This window comes from Sorex araneus, chromosome 9 (assembly GCF_027595985.1).
Source record: "Sorex araneus isolate mSorAra2 chromosome 9, mSorAra2.pri, whole genome shotgun sequence".
NCBI classification, from domain to species: domain Eukaryota; kingdom Metazoa; phylum Chordata; class Mammalia; order Eulipotyphla; family Soricidae; genus Sorex; species Sorex araneus.
This window is the reverse complement of record NC_073310.1, coordinates 57,865,689-57,883,406: the sequence shown is the minus strand read 5'-3', so window position 1 is coordinate 57,883,406 and position 17,718 is coordinate 57,865,689. Positions and strand designations below refer to the sequence as shown.

Genomic DNA, 17,718 nt, shown 5'->3' with positions numbered 1-17,718 from the left:
GCCGGGGATCCTGCCAACTTCCAGCAGTGTCTCCAAGAAACTCTTCCATGGAGAAAAGGGGGATGGAGAGAGTGAGAGAACTTTTCAGCGGAAGCAGGAAGCTCAGGTGGAGACAGCCTGGGAGATGGGGGTGACTCTTTCCTAAGGGGGGCAGGATATGAAGTCTGATGAAAGAGGTTTCCAGGCTGTGGCTTTGGACACCTCAGGGCAGCAGCAGGAAGTGGAGGGTCACCTCCATTCTTCATCTCAACTCCCACTAGGAAACGACTAATATACTTCCGGTCTCATAGATGTGCCTGTTCTGGGTCTTTCCTAGGAACACAAGGAGACATATTCCAGTGTCGTGGCTGCCACCCTCACTCTCGGGCAAGTCTCAAACACATACATCACTCTGAGGCCAGCCATTGGGCCAGCCAGGGACTGGGCCAGTTAAGTGACACGTGGACGTGTCTATCGGTATGTGACAAGCAGCATATGTTGCTTCTTTCGGGGGCTCTTAGGTTCACAGAGGAGTTAGTTGGGCAGAAAATGCAGAGCGTGATGTAGGACTGCAGCTCGAGGCTGAAGCTATTTGATCGCAGATAGGTAAGAATACCATCATGGAGCCCTTTCCCAAAATTGTGTGAGGGGGCTTAGGGGGGCGGCACTGGGCCACACAAGGGAAGCAGTGCTCAGGGGCTACTCCTGGCTCTGTGCTCAAAGATCTCCCCTGGCGGGGCTCAGAAGATCATCCTCAGTGCCAGGACTCAGACCTGTGTCGACCACATACCAGGCAAGCGTGTTAATGCCACAACTATCTCTCTGGTCACCCGAATTTCTTTATTTCAAACCATCTGGCAACCTGCTCTGTAAATGTATTTCTCACCCACTTCCATTTTGCAGGAGTCCATTACCCTGGGTCAAAGCTCTCTAGTGTGAGTCAGCCTGCAACAGGAAATAAAGTTTGGGAGAGACAAGGCCCTGTCTTCATGGCCTTCTTCCATCTCTAATTGCAAATTTATTGCCCTTCCCTTTAAGAAAAGGATTAATGGCCACCCTCCTTTCTCTCCACCCCTCTAAAGATCTGCCTTGAAGACTTTTATTTCCACAGTGGGAGGTTGAGGATTACCGGGGGGGGGGGGGGGGGGTGTAGGGGGGGGGGAGAGCGCCAGAAAGAATTGGGGAGCTGGAGAGAGAGTAAAGGTCAATTTCATTAGCTCACGCTTACCAGCAATCTTCTCTACCACTCATAAAAATGTCACACTACCATTACAGTCCCCTGGACACTTTGTAAATAGCCAAGCATTTTGCTCATTTAAATCTCTGCAGTGGTTCCTACAGCCCATGGATACACCCCTCCATGCCCTATTTTAGAATAAATTTGTAAATTTTATTGCTAGCACTCAGGTGGCCTATTTACTCAATCCTGCCATGCTCAACTGTGAAACCGTCACCCCTACCCCAAGGATCACGTCAGCACCTGAACAAGGGCCTCAGTGACAGTTGTCTAGTGGGGTGACTCGGATGCTTGGCAGGGTGTCAGCGAGCACTGGGTCTTGCTTCCCCGCTCATGTCACCAAGGAGAAACTGGAGCCCCACCAGGGTGGGGTGTCACCGAGTCACCGTGTCCTCAGACTCAAACCAGTCTCTGACACTCCCAGGAAAGTGGCATTTCTTTCTCACTCAGGCTACCTGCTCCATTGACTTACATCCCGGAAGCCATCTGCCGCCCTGCTGACAACTTGGGATTGTGAAGACATGCCTCAGATCCCTCAGCCCCAGGCCAGGCTGTGTTCCTGGTTCTCGCCTGGCACATCCGGGCGAGCACAGATGGTCCTTTGGCCCCGTCAGAGAGTTAAGGACCAGCAACGCTAGCTGGGACATCACCATCAAGGATTTATTAAGTGCCCACTGTGTTCAAAGCCCTCTGCTTGGCTCTCAGGGAATTTCAAAGACAGGTTCTGTGCTCTGATCCCAGCCGTGGAAAGCCTTTTCATTATGAAAGGGAGTAAGACACGAGGCAATTTAATACTTATCAATAATAAAACAGCTCATCAGAAAAGAAGGATCTAGAAAAGGAAGGGAATGGCCAGAGGAGAAAGAAGCTGACTGCTTTCTAAGGAGCTTCACGGATCCCCTTTAGGAATCTCACTTGGGTGGAGGTGGAGGAGGTGGCTCGGTGATGTCGGGGACCTCGCCCTGGGTTCGAGCCCCGGCACTGTAAAAGCCTCAAGCTGGGATCTGACTGAGATGAAACATTCGGAAACTTGGAAACAAATATGGTGTCTGGCGACAGACAGTGGGGCCTGAGACAGGAGTCACTGACCCCCGACTCCTGCACGACTAGTTCAAGTCCCAAGAGGGAGCAGGAGAAACAGGCCGAGTATGATGATGCTGGTAGGCTTTGAGGGGGTTTTCCTGAAGATACATCAAGAGACAAGTTGGTGTGAGGGGCACATGTGGCAGCTCATCTGGGTGGCCAGCACGTGTCTGGACACACACTTTGAGAGCGGGCCAAGCAAACCCAAGAGACAATGAACAGTTACAAAGGAACCTGAGCACTTAGTTGGTTCCCAGAAGAACAAACTCCTGGAACTGGCAGCACATGTAGGACTGGCCACCACGATGTCCCCCCACTTGCCCACCTGGGTTTGTCTTTCACCCCCAATCTGACTCCCTCCTGATGCCCAACCCACGCCAGCCTGCCACACACAGCCACCTGGAGATCACCTCTACCTTCAGTGGGTTAAAGACTTACCTGCACTTCTCTCTCCCATCCCTACCTTCCCGCCCAATCCCCAACACCTCTGGCTGCTGGGGCCATTGCCGGAAGCTCCTGCCACCTGGCTCTCACCTCTGTCCTGCCAGGTACTCTCTGCTTTTCCCAGTCTGTGCCACGGGCACTCCTGTCTCTCTTTAACTCACTAGAATACAACATACCACCCTGATTTTTTAATCTCTGATGCCACTCTATACATAATCATCCATTCACTGTATCACTGTCATCCCGTTGTTCATCAATTTGCTCAAGCGGGTACCAGTAACGTCTCCATTGTGAAACTTGTTTCTGTTTTTGGCATATCGAATAATCCACGGGTAGCTTGCCAAGCTCTGCCGTGCAGGCGGGATACTCTCGGTAGCTTGCCGGGCTCTTCGAGAGGGACAGAGGAATTACACTTGGGTCAGCCGCATGCAAGGCAAACACCCTACCCGCTGTGCTATCGCTCCAGTCCAATCACCTCCATTAGATAACCTCCATTAGATTAAAAAAAAAAGTTTTAAGAATATTTAGGCTCTGTGCTTTATAGTCCTGTTCATAGGCTGTTTCAGGCATGCCACGGTGTTACCCTGCACCCACCTCCAGAGCCAGTATGTGCTCCAGCCCCTGCAAAGTTCCCTCTTCCTTTCATCTATCTTAGCAAACTCGGTTCTGCAGGTCAGCTCTTGGGGTCTGCTACCACTGGTTGTCTTTCATTTCCTTTTTCTTTGTACCCCACGCTTAGGCGAGATCAGTTGGTAGTTTTCCTTCACTTTTGGACTCATTTCACTTAGTTGTGATGCCCTCTAGTTCCAAATATGCATCAGTGAACATGAGATTTCAGCTTTTCATGTAGCTGAGTGGTATTCATTGGTCTAAGACCACATCTTCTCATGCATCTGTTCTTGGACATTTGGGTTGTTTCCAGATTTTGGCTTGTGGATAGTGCCAGAATGAACACCGGAGTGCAAACAAACAATTTTCAAACAAAAAATTTGGAGGTCTTAAGGATAGAGGGCAAGAAATAGAATTGCTGAGTCATCTGGGTGTTCAGTTAAAAAATTTTTTTTAATTTACTTTTTTTGCGGGGGTCACACCCAGCAATGCTCAGGGGTTATTCCTGGCTCTGCATTTAGGAATCACTCCTGCTGGTGCTTGGGTGACCATATGGGATGCTGGGAATTGAACCCGGGTCAGCCACATGCAAGGCAAACACCCTACCCGCTGTACTATTGCTCTGGCCCCTCAGTTTAAAATTTTTGGAGAAACCTCCATACTGCTTTCCACAGAGGCAGAATCAGAAGATATTTGCACCAACGGTAAGTGAGGATTTTTTTTTTTTACATCCTACCTCCCTGCCAGCACTGATCACTTCTACTCTTTTTGATGTGCATGAAGAGTGCATCCTGGTGTGAGATGATCACTCATCGCCCTTTTCATTTGCATTTCCCTCGTGAAAAGTGAAAAGCACTTTTTTCATACCTAGTACCCTTTAGTGCATCTTTTCTGAGGAAGTGTCTATTCAGCTTTTCCTACTATTTTCTCTTCACTTATCATAAGAAAAATCCAGATTTTTGAGCCCCTTCCCTGTGCTAAATATTCAAGGCTACTCTTGACTTGTGAAGCTGGTCTTCAGCGGGGTCCACCTGTTCTACTTCCCGTCTTTCTCCCTCACCTATACAGGTTAGGATTCCCTCAGCTCTTTTGATGCCATGCTTTAGTCCAGATAGGGGACTTATTTATGCCCTTATGATGCCCCATTTCTTCCCTGAACCTTCATTTCTGCTCTCAGTTAAAGTTTACGGGGGCAATGAGAGAGAGAGAGAGAGAGAGAGAGAGAGAGAGAGAGAGAGAGAGAGAGAGAGATTGATTTTCAGCCTCCCTGGCCTGCTGTCCATGCTACTCAGTTCCTGAAGTGCTATGAAGTGCTAGGGATTACATGGGCTTCCCTGAGCACCCAGTGAAGCACGGGAAACCATGTGGTTCCAGGGATCAAACTCAGCTGGCCACGTGCAAGGCATGTGCCTTAACCCTTGTACTGGCGTTGAAAACAGAGAGGTAGACTCTCTTCCAGAGAGAGGAGCAGAATGATGTTTCCTCTAACTTTAGTAAACCCCTTAGGTCCTACCAATTTAGAATTTTTATTTTTAAGCATGAAACAAAGACATCAAAAGTTGAAAACGTTAGCTTTTAAAATGAATTATTTTAAGTTAGGATTCTCTGTTACAAACACAAAGAAGAAAGTGCATACAGTGCAAATAATGAGGGATTCTAATTCAGGAGATGTAGTCGATGACAAAGAAACCTGGTATTATCCTCTCCGGGAACATGCAGCTCCGTTCCGTGATGTGCTCATTTGGAGCAGCCACCCCCCCCTCAGTGGGGTCCTAGGGGGCTTGGCCCTCCCACAGCTCAGACTGTCAATGATTCTCCTCCAAATCAGGACTTCTACGAGAGTTCTGACTCTCTGGGAGGAGAAGGCGGGTTTTCTTGAGAGAGTAAACACCAAAACATCTGGGTGTCCATCTACATGCTTGTTGTTTTTCTGTTTTGTTCTGGGGCCACCCCTGGTGATGTTCTGCAGGGCTTACTCCTGGCTATGTGCTCAGTGATCACTCCTGGTGGGCCTGGAGGACTTGATGGGGTGTCTGGAATTGAAGCCCAGCTTGTTACATGCCAGACAAGCACTGTACCCCTATACTATCTCTCTGGCCCCACTGTCTGGATGTCTGAAACATCCCATTAGCATCTATACAGAATCAGGTATGTAACAACAGAAGTACGGCAACTCCCCAGTCTAAGCCTCCCAGTTCATGGGTCTCTGAAACCTTGATATAACCAAGCTACACATCTCTACTGTATTTCCTGTACTACACACAAACTCCCATGATTAACTCAAATTAGGTAAGACATTAACAGCAACCACTAATATAACAGAACAATAAGGCAATAAATTGGACAGTTATGTGCAGAGTATCTTAGAATGGAGACACAGATAAGGTGATGGTAGGGCAGCCATAGTTCCTTCACCCTTTCTGCTCTCCTGCATGCCCTGTGAGATAAACACTCATGTTCCCTAGCACAAAGCCTAGCACCCAGTAGGTGCATATAGATACAATAACTTGGCAAGGTGCAAAGAGTCAATAACTTGGCAAGAAATGACTGGGCTGAGCTTGGGGCAGATGTGACTCAGGCCAGCGTAGTAGCCATTGGGGAGCCTGCACAGGGACATTCATCTCAAAAGATGTCTTCTGGATACCCAAAGACAATAGAAACAAAGGTCAGGAGGACTGGCCCATGGCAGGAAGCTTGCCACAAGGGAGGGTGGGGTGGAGAGTGAGGTTAGGGCAGAGAAGGGACCACTACGAAATGATAGTTAGAAAAGATTACTCTAGGCCACCAAGATGTGATCCCGGGGGCCGCACATGTGTGCGGCCTCTCCGCAGCTGCACGAGCATGACTCCAGACGCCAGCTAAATTTTTCAGCATGGGCAGCTCCTCGCAGAATGTTTCCGGACTGAGAACTAAGCCGAGGCCCCATGCCCGCCCAGGAGGGGAAAGGTCTTTTTCTCTCTTGCCTCTTCCTTGCCGGGGGTGAAGGGCGTGGTGACCGCCATATTATGACGACCACAGATGGGGTTTACAAGTTTGCAATGATCCAGTATCTGGAAGAAATCTCCCTGGACTTAGTTGCTAAAGTACAGAAATCCAAAACCGCGAGGCCACTAGTGCGGCTGCACAACCTCATATCTCTTCACAACAGGTCTGACTCTAGTGGGGTACTCCTAACAATAGTAGTGAGGTTTGTGTTGAAATATTGAATGTAACCAAAGTAAATAGAAAGTAAAGTGAAATTTATCAGTTACAAGGCGTGGGGGGCAGGGGGGCAGGATGGGAGGTGTACTGTGTTTTTTTTTTTTTGGTGGTGGGATATGGGCACTGGTGAAGGAATGGTTGTTTCAGCATTGTATAACTAAGACTTAAGCCTGAAAGCATTGTAACTTTCCACATGGTGATTCAATAAAATAAAATTCTTTAAAGAAAAAGAAATGATTACTCTAGACAAAAACTGGGTACTGGAGGAGGTCAAGTGATACGCAGGATACCCTTTCAGTAACAGGACTACAAACCGTTGTGCCTAAAAGGGAAAAAGAAAGGGTGGGCAGAGGAGAGAGGAAAAGGGAGAGGAGAAAAGTGTCTGCCATAGAGGCAGGCTGGGAGGAAACTGAGGACACTAGTGGTGGAGAAATGTACCTTGGTGAAGAAATGGATGTTTGAAGATTGATAACTGAAACTCAATCATGAACAACTTTGTACCTGTGTGTCTCATGGTGATTCAATTAAAAAAATTAACAATAGTTTTAAAAAGTCTTTCTCTGCCCCAACCCTGATTAGAAGCATACTATTCCATTCTGAGCATCTTAGAAACCCAGGGAATCATTTTATGGAGCACTGATGAACTGGGGAAAGTTCTGGATCTGGAAGTGGGGAAAGCACATGCACATCTACACACACTCGCATATCAGTTTGCCTGTGTATGACAGACAGATGCTGCTGCTGTTAGGTCTGAAGAATATTCTAGAATGGTCTCTTGACTACATCACTAATGTCAAGGAAAGGAAGTTATTTGTTAAAAGACACTGAAAAGAGCCAAACCAGAGGAAAGGAGTACATGGGGTGCTCAGAGAAGCTGAGGTCCACTGAGAGGTCAGTGAGCTGGGGCACACCTGTTTGACTTCTATCACGGGGGTCGTGGCGGTCCCCACAGGCTTCTCTGGTGCCGCGCAAGATAGGCTGAAATCCTGCACCCTGGGTTTCTTGGCGCTGATGACAGAGCTCCTTATAGCCCTGGGGGCTGCAGGTGGCTTGTCCAACATGCGAACACTTCAGAAAAGAAACCCACCAAGACACAGCGAGCGGTGGGAGCCTGGGCCCGGTTAGCAACCCAGGGTCCCCGAGAGACACCCTCCCCCCAGCCACTGCCTAGCGCAAGGAAGAGCATCAGGCAGAGGCTGACTGTCCCTGCCATGGTGATGGACCCCTAGGCACATGCCAGGAGCCGAGATGATGCTCCTGACCCCCGTGCCAGGCTCACGGTTGACCCTTCGGTTGAAACTCAGGGGTCCTCCAGGCAAGAACCCAGAGCTGGGATCGGCACAACTGCCCTTCCCACCCCCAAACAAGTAGCCAACAAAGTGGATCTAGACCCATATCCATGATTTTCATTCATTTATTTTTATTTTGGGGGCAACACCTAGTGGTCCTCAGGGCTTATCCCTGGATCATTGTTCAGGGATCACTCCAGGCAGTGATGGGGTAGGAGCAAGGGGCCATGTGCATGCAGCACTGGGGGGTCGAACTGGGATCAGCCATGTGCAAAGCCAGTGCCTTAACCCCTATGCTGTTCATGATCTGCCCTTCAGTTTCAACTCAGGGGTCTTGCCCTCGCTGCAGAACTCTTAAGGGGTGCAGGCTATGGGCAAAACAGCACAGCAGAGGAAAGCCAGTTTCACTCCGGTTTATTCAAGTTACATGAACACCCCCTGCCTTTTTTTAAAAAAAAAAATACAGTCACTGAAGAGAAAGCAGTCATTTAAATGCCAAAAGCACCAGGCTAGCCGAGGAAGGGGTGGTGTGCAAATGATTAATTACACTCACACCGCTCTCCCCCAGCCTGATGGCTCAAGCTAAGAGCTTAACAGACTTGCCAATTAGTTCCTTGTGAATCATCCTCCACTCGCCTAATTTGCCTTCAAAGTTTGTACTCAGCAATTTGCACTTACTTAAATATCAACTTACACAGTCTTCACTTTTAGTAGGGGGGGAAGGGGTTTGGGGAAGGATCCCTGCTTAGGCCACCGCGGTCCTGCAATGAAACTGGTCATTTTAGGAAATTTTGAAAATGACTGTTGTCTCCTGAAATGGAGAAGGCTGCGACTGCTGAGATCTCACTGAATAGGACTGACTGTGGGAAGAAATGTGAGGACTTCATGCCAGTTCTAAAAGTGGGGCAGGGGGATCCCTAAAAGTCCTGGGAACTAACAGGGGATTGTTTGATTTATTTCTTAAACAAGGGACAGGAAGGAGGGAATCCACTTGAGTTAGACAAAAGAGATTTTCTTTTACGATGGTACAGTTTTCAGCTCTATTAAAGTACTGATGTTTAAATGTAACATGAGGTTTTTGTTTGGGGGTCACACTTGGCTGTGCTCAGGGCTTGCTCCTGACTCTGCACTCAGGGATCACTCTGGTGGGACCCCAGGGACATATGGGGTGCCAGAGACTGAACACAGGTCAGCTGCAGGCCAGGGCAAACGCGCCACCCACTGTATTATCTCTTTGGTTCTCTAGTTCCCCAACTGATTTTTAGGACTGGGGAGTGGCACAGAGAGACAGCACATGCCTCTCAGGTGTGAGGCCCTGGGTTCAAGTCCTGACACTGCAATAATTTTTAATTAAACAAACAAACAAAACCACCTAAATGTCTTCCAGGAGTAAATGCTAAATTTGAATGAAATTCTTTCTCTTTATTTTTTTCTTTTGGGTCACACCGGCAATGCACAGGGGTTACTCCTGGCTCATGCACTCAGGAATTATTCCTGGTGGTGCTTGGAGGACCATATGGGATGCTGAGAATCGAACCTGGGTCGGCCATGTGCAAGGCAAATGCCCTACCCACTGTGTTATTGCTCTAGTCCCCAGATCTTTCTTTCTTGACTGGCACCACTGAAGTTTATGGAGCAAACTTGAGTGCACACATCCCGTGACCCCCAAGTAACAACTCAGCACTTGGCAACCTCACCATGGTCCCTGGAGAGGGAAGGCTGACTGCAGCCTGGCCAGTACTGTTTCTGGAGTCTTCTGCCTATCTGAGCAAGTAAGAAATTCTTGGAAACTTTCCGCAGGGGCAGGGTAATGGTTGGGAGGCACACAAATCTTTAGGGAACTGTACTAATCTCTATTTGCCACAGGGAATCTTGTTCTTTAAAGTTAACCACAGGCTGAAGGGACAGTTCAACGGACAGAGTGCTTGCCAAGTGTGCTTTGTATGCATGAGGGCCAGAATCCATCCCTCGTGCCACATGGTCCAGCAAACACTGTAGCAACCCCTGAGAACAGCAGTGGGGGCAACACTCCACCAAGCACCATGACTCCAAAACAAAAACAAGACGTCTCTCCTTTGGTGGGACAGAAAGAGAATACAGAGGTTAAGGCACTGCAGGTGGCTGACCCAGATGGAACCCCCACACCCATGGTCTCCCCCAAACACAGAGCTAGAACACTTCCAGCTATGGTCCCAAAACTGGGGATATTGGTGGTGGGGAATGTGCACTGGTGGAGGGATGGGTGTTTGATCATTGTGTGATTGTAACTCAAACACGAAAGCTTGTAACTATATCTCATGGTGAATCAATAAAAAATATATATATATAAAAAAATATAAAAAAAAAAAGAAAAAGAAAGAGAGGGGCAACTGTGCCAAGATTTAATTTGCCAGTACAGCTAAATGGCATGTAATGCCCGATAAATAAGGATTTCCCCATTTAGGGCAAATGAGAGGAAGTGCAGACCTGGAAACATTTCAGAGTAAATCAGTGGCCCATAAAATGAATAGATGGGGTTGAAGATCAGAAAGGGGTCCTTGCATTTCCTGACTTAGATTTCCACTGATTAAAAAAAAGTTCAAAGGGTTGGGGCATGCACTTCTCAAGCAGGAACCTCAGGTTTGACCTCGAGTATCACATGGACCCCCCAAGCACCGAGGCGGGAATAGTCACTAAGCACTACCGGCTTCCTTTCCCACTTCCTGGGTTCTTTAAAAACCAGGTGAGCCTATGCCAGGAGGATTGGCCTGGGGCGCCATGTACCAGCTCCACCAGGCCTCAGAGCCAAAGCCAAGAGTCAGGACAATATGAGGACATGTTAGCCAGTGCTCCTGAAAGTGACATGCACCATGAGCATCGTCCCAGAACAGGGACTCTGATGCAGACGTGGGAACTGGGGTCTCCAGGCCACTTGCACTGCAGTGACCCACGTGTGGCCTTTGACAAAAATTCTGTGGGTGTGAGATGGGGGGGACAGGCGGGGGACAGAGAAAAAGCAGCAAATCAGCAGGAGCACAGAATACATTTCTGAGATTCCTAAGTGGCCTTCACAAACACAGAGAGCATGAATTCGACACATCTATTCCCCAAGGCCCTGTGGTCAGTGGAAATTAGAGATCTGCTGTGGGACACTTTCACCCAGAGAGGAGGGGGTAAGGCAGAACTGGGTATCTTCCTCCAACACTGCTTTCCCCACTCACTGCCTGGCTGAAATCACAGCACCAGGAAGTCCCAGTGAGAGATGACCAGAGAGAAAGAATGTTGCGACATCCTCAGGACATGAAAGCCGCCATTCAGTAATTCATGCGTGGTGACCCAAAAATGTAAACCCTACTTAACGGAGCACACGGGACCCGTGTGGGGCAAATATTTTGAGAGCAACTCACCTGGAAATCTTGATCATCGATTCCAAACCTCTCCCTCAGGTTACGGAAGACCATCGGACAGTATTCCTTAAACTTGAAATGGCTCGGCATGTTTTCTCTGAAACAGTCACAATGTGGCACAAAGATCAGACATGCAGAGTGAACTCATCCTAAAGCAGAAACCAGCTACTAGAAAGCCTGCAGCCAAAGAGGAGCGTGTCGTTCGTGCCCCTCTATGCTGCTTAGGACCCATCAGATAGAGTTCTTTAATGGTCTGGGAACACCACCGGTCCACAGGTGTACGAAGAGTAAAATCCTTTTTTCTAACGGCCAGTTCATGAACCTCCATGCCACACAGATCTAATCTGCTGGTGTGAAAAGGTTCTAGAATGTTGCACTAGAGGACACCGCAAGAGCAGGGGCCAGGCTTGCACCAGAAGACTCCTCTACCCGGGAGCATCTGGTCCAAGGATCTTCTTATTCCTGATGTACATGGTAGCTGTTTGGCCAGTAAAACAGGGGTGGGAAGGGGCGAAGTGAAAGGTAATGGCGGAGGGAGAAGTAAAGAACTTAGAAAGTTCTGGAAGGGCAGCAGAGGGAGCCACACGGCCATACATCCTGTTACTTGATGATGAAGGCTTACAATCAAAGTTTCTCTCCCACTCCCTGAATGACCTATTTCTTTTTCTTTTCTCTTCTTCTTCTTTTTTTCTCTTTTACAGAAATAGATGCAAAACTCATACAGAAACAATCTCCCCCAAAGGTCAGCCTCCAATCAGGATTATAAGATGAATTTTTGAGAGCATCAGCTCCTAGGAGCGCAAGGAATGATTCCACCCCTGAGTTCTGTAATGGATCCTCTTGCTCTTCTCACCCATTCAGAAGCATTTCCTCTACTGTATTCCTGAAGAAACACAGATACACATACACACAAGTGCACGCACACACACATGCACACACAACTACCTAGTCCACCAAGTTCTAATTTTTATGGTATATGTTGGTCTTCAACTCCCCTGCATGACAGCAGGTGGACTGAGGACAGGCCCTGTCTGTGCATTACTTTCTTTCTGGTTCTTTGAAACTACCTAATACCAGGTTTGTCATAATGTGTCTTGGATGAAACAAATATGGAGGAGAAATTGTCTCCAAGTGCAGCATGGCACTCAATTGCTTTAGTTAAAACTACCAAACCAAACAAAAAACCCTTCAATCTTTTTTGCCCTTTAATGTTCTATAGGCTAGACAACTTCAAGTGACCAAGAGGCAGTCATTTCTGTTCCTGAAACAGTGATTATCGGAGGTCTGGATGCCACAGCAGAGGTCCAGAGCCGCTCCCCAGCCCAGGCAATTTACAGCTTCAGACACTGAAATTGTAACGAGAATATCACTTTTAACATATAAGATATTCATCGAGAATAAGATGCCATATGGCTAAGGGATATTACCCCAGAGGGCTGCTGCTGCTTTTCGGAAAATGACAGATGGTTATGTTTATCACAGGATTAACTTCATCAGCAAAACTTTACTCCTACCCATTGAAAAATAATGTGATTATAGATACTCGCACACACAAAAACCATACTTCTGGCAGTCTCGCCCGTTCTATAAAAGGTGGTGCTTGTACTTACTTGTTAAAGAGGTGATTGTCCACTTTTATCTTTGAATAGGCTTTGAAGTCATCTGGCATCAACATAACAGGGATCTGAACATGGCTCAGTTCATTGATCTAGAAAGACACGAAATAAACAGCCCGGGTGACTCTGAGGTAGGTAAGAAGGGCTTGACTTGCGCACACACCTTAGGAAGAAAACCGGGAAACCTCACAACTTCCTGGCCCGTCTTTCTCTTTAACCTTATCTTAAAATGGTGACCTTTCAACCAGGCAGAGGTGTGTGATTCTAAGGGGTACAAGTCTGAAAAGCTGCTGTCCTTAAACAGATGTCCTGCTTTTTCCTCACCCCTTGTTCAGATGGCAACCCTGTTGCCCCCTCTTCTGGCTCTCTCCCCTTGCTCCACTCTGGTGCTGGTTGGTGGTGCAGGGGTGCAGGGGTGGGGCCCTCCGGGATGGCAGCAGGCAAGGGGGGAATTCAGGGAGGTTAACTCTCATGGCCTGCTGGCTTCTCCAGCGGTTCCCCCCACTTCCCTCTGTCGAGTGCCACAGGCTCCCTTCCCATGCATCCTCAATAAAGAAAATGTCATTCGAGAATGGGTGTTTTTCAATTTTTCATATTGGCTGAATTCATGGATAGGACTGTGTTTCTTCATACATCCGAAAACTCAGAAACATTATTCTTTTTGTGTGGCCTTTACCTTTCATTTTTCATATTGAAATTAGCCTGGAAGACCTTGGGCCCTCAGGTTAACAAAACCATAATGTTGAGTCTGTGATCAAAAATCTAGGGATTTGTTTTCACTGGCCATTGTATTTCTTATTCCATTCATAAAGCACAGCTTTAAGACAGATATTCATGGAAAAAAGGAGAACTGTTCAAAATAATTTCTTTCCCCGAAAGTGAATTTAATTCATGGTGGAGTGGTGGGGAGGATCATCACGCAAGACTGCAAGGAGGGGTTTCTTGGAAGAGAGCTGCCAACTTCAACACTCTGTTGGGTCAAAGGAAAACGGAAGGACCCAACTAAAGGCATCATATTAAACCAGGACCCCAGGTGGAGGTGGGAGGGGCCCTCAACCTGCTGGACATAAATGCAAATTGTGTCTGAAGGAAAGAAATGAAGAACTAAAACTAAAAGAACTAAACTAAAAACAACCCAGGGTTTATGCAGCCAGTTGGATGACGAAGGCTTCCTAGATGCCCACAGATAAAGGTCAACCAAACACGGGCTCACAATAAGCACATGGATAGGCATCAGCAGAAACAAAAACTGGTGATTATTTTCAAGACACCCACTATTGGAACAACTGAACAAAGAAAACAAAAACTGTCAAATACACAAAGAATTAAAAGATGAACTCACAGAAATAAGTGAACTATGAGACTTTGACAATAACCAACTGGATTTCAAAATGATTGAATAAACTTTAAGATCAGAAAACAACTTGAGAAGTTTGATTGTTATTGTACTTTGTGTGTGTGTGTGTGTGTGTGTGTGTGTGTGTGTTACACCTGGTTGTGCTCAGGCTGCCTCTTAGCTGTGCTTGGGGATCATTCTTGGTGGTACTCAGAAGACCACATGCAGTACCAGCGATCAAACTAGAGTTGGCTGCAAGCAAGGCAAGAATCTAAATCTCTGTACTTACTATTTTTCTAGCCCTACAAAATTCAACCATTAAACTAAAGACAAAATGCCTCTAACCCAGGGTTTATGCAGCAAATTGGATAAATGGTATACTGAAGAGGCAGTCTGAGGAAGTTACTTGAAGAGAGAACAGGAATGAAATATAGTAGAAGACAGTTTAAAAAATCGAGAGAAAGAATAGTTACAACAGGAAATGTGAGATTGGAATCTTTAAAGGAAAAGAAAAAATAGAGAGAAGGCAATAGTTGAAGGTATAATGACTAAGAAGGTAAACAAAGTAAAGTAATAAGAAATTGACAGCTAGACATTGAGCTGGAGTGATAGCACAGCGGGTAGGGCATTTGCCTTGAACGTGGCTGACCCTGATTCAATTACTCTGCCCCTCTCAGAGAGCCTGGCAAGCTACCATCTCGCCCACACTGGCAAGCTACCCGTGGTGTATTTGATATGCCAAGAACAGTAACAACAAGTCTCACATTGGAGATGTTACTGGTGTCCGCTTGAGCAAATCGATGAGCAATGGGATAACAGTGATATACCTAGACATTGCAATGAAATCAAAGAATATTCAAAGCAAAGAGAAGAAAAGGGGTCCAAAAGAAAAGACAACACACGAAAGAAAGTCTGACTGACAATGTCTCAACCACAAAACCAGAGCCTGCTGCTGTAAGAAATATATTTAGCCATTACCAGGTCCCCGGGACAAGTCTTCTAAAACCCTTAGGATTTCCAGTATGAAAGCAATGTCTTTTGTGTTTCAGAAGAAGCTTTTTTTCTTTTGACCTTCCAAGTTATCCTATTGAGGTGACTTAAAATGGGATGACTTACATAGGCTGGGATGAGGCGAGTCATCACATTATTCGAGGGCTGTAACCTCCAGTCTCACCCACCCATCTGGCGGGGTCAGGTGCTGGGATGAGGCCCAGCTGTTGAGCATTTACTTTGCATGTGTGAGGCCCTGGGCCCAATTCTGGCACCAAAACCTCAAGTCAAACAAAACTCTTAAACAACAAAAGTTGCAGAGCTTTTAGGTTAGGAAGCTTTGGGGTAAGTTGCTCAGAAAAGGGGCAACCCTCCCAATTCTGGTTAGTTTCAAAGAAGCAGAACTTACCCTTCTATGCCTCAGTCCCACAACCTTCATCTCCTCCAGGATGAACTCGTAAATGGATATAACTGCCCTAGTCCCAAATTCACCAAACCCAAGAAAGATGCTGTGGAAACCTCCAATTTACTGCCAAGCAATAACCCGGACTGGTGTTGGCACCAAAAATGGGGAGCATTAACTCATGGGAGCCGATATGGTCTCCCCAGGTGGGGCAGAATGCAGTGGACTTCTTGGCTTTGGTGAAAACACGCAAGGAATGTAAACCGTCAAAACTACCTCTCAAAATACGAAAGCAAAACAAAAGCTTTTCCACATAAACAAAAACTGTGAACCAAATCTACAACAGACCTCACGAAAGGAATGAACAAGCTTTCAACGGATATTGTTTACGCTATAAGGATATAGTCTAAAAACACAACAGCAAATGTTATGTGTGGAAGGTCTGTGATACGAAAAAGAATTATAAGCAAACAAAATAAGTAAATACAAGGATACACATAAGCAAACATCACCAACCTCAAGTAATAAAACTTAGTTCCTGGGATTGGAAGGACAGAAGTAAAGCTTGCTAGCAATGGCATGAAAATCAGGAAGCAGATGGTCAAAGGAGACTTGTTCAAAGATCGTTCAGAGAAACTTCACTTATGATAAAATTTCAAGAGCAAATATTTAAAGAACAGAAACAGTGTATACAACTTTCAAACTACTAGAAGAGGGGGAAACAATTCAAATAAAACTCAATGCTTTAATAAAAGCAAAAAAAAGATAAGTACTGCAAAAGTGGGACAAACCGAAAACACATGTTAGAGACAAAGCTTTATTTATAATCAACCGCAGTGGGCATACACTGGATGCCAGTTAAAAATGCCAACGAAATGGGGTTGGGGAGATGGTTCAGAGGACTGGAACATATGCTTTTTAAGTGAAAGTTTAGTTTAATTCTCATTACCACATGGTCCCCTGAGCACTGCTAGGAGCACTGACTTGGGAGTAGCTCCAAAAAAAAAAAACAACTATAAACTAAATGCAAGTGACTCATATGTTGAAAAGGCTCAAAAGGCTGACAGCTAAAGAATAAAAATGTATATATTTAGTACTTCTCAAAGCTACTGAAAAGAAAGCTAGCTTCTTTTGTTAATATGATAAATGACTATATGTTGAGATGAAAGCAGTATCAAGGATAAAGAGGGTCGGTGCGTGATGATGGAAAATTGATTTAGCTAGAAGACTGAATATATAGATTATTTTTCAATCTAATTTTTTGTTTGTTTGGGGGCCACACCTGGCAGTGCTCAGGCTTTGTACCCAGGGGTCATCACTCCTGCTGAGATCAGGGGACTTATAGTGCTGAGGATCGAACTAAGGTCCAGCTGTGTGCAGGCAAGCGCCCTCCCTTCTGTATTATCTCTCCAGCCCAGGGTTTCTATTTTAATAAATATCTAATAAATTAGCCTGAAAGGAAAAATTTGTATCTTCTAAAGAAAATGGAAAGCATGTCATTATAAAGGAAGATTTCAATAGGCTTTCATTGATATTTCAAATGAAAAATAGAGATTTTTAGACAACATATTGGATGTCATTCATTTGCTACCATTATATATGCATATATATCATTGTATCACTGTCATCCCATTGCTCATCGATTTGCTCGAGCGGGCACCAGTGACATCTCCATTATGAGACTTGTTGCTGTTTTTGGCATATTGAATACACCACGGATAGCTTGCCAGGCTCTGACGTGCAGGCGGGATACTCTTGGTAGCTTGCTGGGCTCTCTGAGAAGGGCAGAGGAACTGAACCTGGGTCAGCTTCGTGCAAGGCAAATGCCCTACCCACTGTACTACCGCCATGCATATATGTATAGTGTATATATACAATTATATTTATAGTATGTTGGCCACTGGACACATTTCAAACCTTAGGACAAGCTGAGACAACAACATTCTAATTTTCAAATCCATTTGTGTACAACTGCTGAGAATCCATCTTCCCCACAAACACAGAGTCCCTGCACGTAACGCAGCACCATCTAGGAGGACGCTGGGACGGTCCTTGTGCTCCCATTATTTGTGCCTTATCTCACCTGCCTCCTTGGCCATTTGCTTTACTTGATGAACTGATCAGATTAAATGTCTAGATTTAATG

General features: G+C 46.2%; 1 protein-coding gene across 3 annotated transcripts in view; it reads right to left on the bottom strand.

Annotated features, from left to right (window-relative positions):
• The window catches only part of PIP4K2A (phosphatidylinositol-5-phosphate 4-kinase type 2 alpha), a 173,277-nt gene that overhangs the window by 49,164 nt on the left and 106,395 nt on the right, over positions 1 to 17,718 (bottom strand). For all 3 annotated transcript variants that reach the window (XM_055146870.1, XM_055146872.1, XM_055146871.1), the window contains exons 2-3: positions 12,839 to 12,936; positions 11,229 to 11,325 (exon numbers count right to left, since the gene is read on the bottom strand). In XM_055146870.1, the coding sequence (XP_055002845.1) occupies positions 11,229 to 11,325; positions 12,839 to 12,936 (195 nt within the window). The remainder of the gene's footprint in view (positions 1 to 11,228; positions 11,326 to 12,838; positions 12,937 to 17,718) is intronic.